The sequence below is a fragment of the Trichechus manatus genome, unplaced genomic scaffold (assembly GCF_000243295.1).
Source record: "Trichechus manatus latirostris isolate Lorelei unplaced genomic scaffold, TriManLat1.0 scaffold00102, whole genome shotgun sequence".
Classification (NCBI taxonomy): domain Eukaryota; kingdom Metazoa; phylum Chordata; class Mammalia; order Sirenia; family Trichechidae; genus Trichechus; species Trichechus manatus.
The window spans coordinates 9,511,554-9,512,554 of NW_004444038.1; the positions used below are offsets into that span (position 1 = coordinate 9,511,554).

At 59.4% G+C, this 1,001-nt stretch overlaps 1 protein-coding gene across 2 annotated transcripts in view; it reads right to left on the reverse strand.

Annotated features, from left to right (window-relative positions):
• TUBGCP3 (tubulin gamma complex component 3) overlaps positions 1–417 on the reverse strand; it is a 109,857-nt gene extending 109,440 nt beyond the window's left edge. For both annotated transcript variants that reach the window (XM_023737408.1, XM_004382947.2), the window contains exon 1: positions 86–417. In XM_023737408.1, the coding sequence (XP_023593176.1) occupies positions 86–161 (76 nt within the window). In that variant the 5' untranslated portion in view covers positions 162–417. The remainder of the gene's footprint in view (positions 1–85) is intronic.
• Positions 418–1,001: the final 584 nt, after the last annotated feature.

Genomic DNA, 1,001 nt, shown 5'->3' on the forward strand with positions numbered 1-1,001 from the left:
GCGCGGCCTCCAGGACAGACCCGCGGGGGCCCCAGCCGCCCCGCCCCCCCTGCGGCGCGCGCTCCCGCGGCCCGGGCGCCGTTACCTTCGCTCTTGCCCAGGATCCGGCAGCACAGGTTCTGCAGCAGAACGTTCGGCGATTTCTGGTCCGGGGCCGCCATCCTCGGCCCGGCACTGGAAATGGAGGTGGCCGGGGAATGGGAGGGAGGCGGGCTGGCCCAGCCGGGCAGCCCCCGCTGCTGACCCGCTGGCTGCACGCCGCCTTCCCCACGCCGGAGCGCGCCCCCGGGTCTCCGCCGTGACCCTGCCGCTGCTGCGCGCAGGGACCCGCCTACCGGCCGCAGCCGGCAGCCCCCTCGCCGCGTCCCGCGCTCAGGCTCTCGGCGTCCTTCCCTGACAGGCTAAGAACTAGGGACCACTGGTAGCAACGGCGCCATTTTAACAGAACCCGCCGAAACTGAGGGCCAACCCCCACAATGCCTTTCTTCTTCCCACCGCTTCGGTGCTTTTAGGTGCAACGGCTTAAAACGTCCCCCTCTCCCTTCTCCTCACGTTTCCCCACCACCGCCACCAAACAGGCCAGAAAAGTTCCGGAGAACAAATTGCTCCACACTACTTACTACGTGTGGTAATCTCTTGCATCAGTAGTACTGCTTGGTACTTCTTAGAACGTTTTCTAAACGTTTTCAAAACGTTCGCCAGAGGTTCATGATAGTGAGTGCCTTGCTGTGAGAGTGCTTGGGGGCCAGTAGCGCCTTTATAGTCCATACTTTTGGAGTTTTCAAGAGCTATATTGGTTTGTCCAAAGCTAAGAAGTTTCCTCAATACAGTCAAATACTTTGAGGGACAGAGTAGCAGGGGTAGAGGTCTGGGGACCATGCTTTCAGGGGACATCTAGGTCAATTGGCATTACAAAGCTTATTAAGAAAATGTTCTGCATCCTACTTTGGTGAGTGGCGTCTGGGGTCTTAAAAGCTTGCAAGCGGCTATCTAAGATGCAT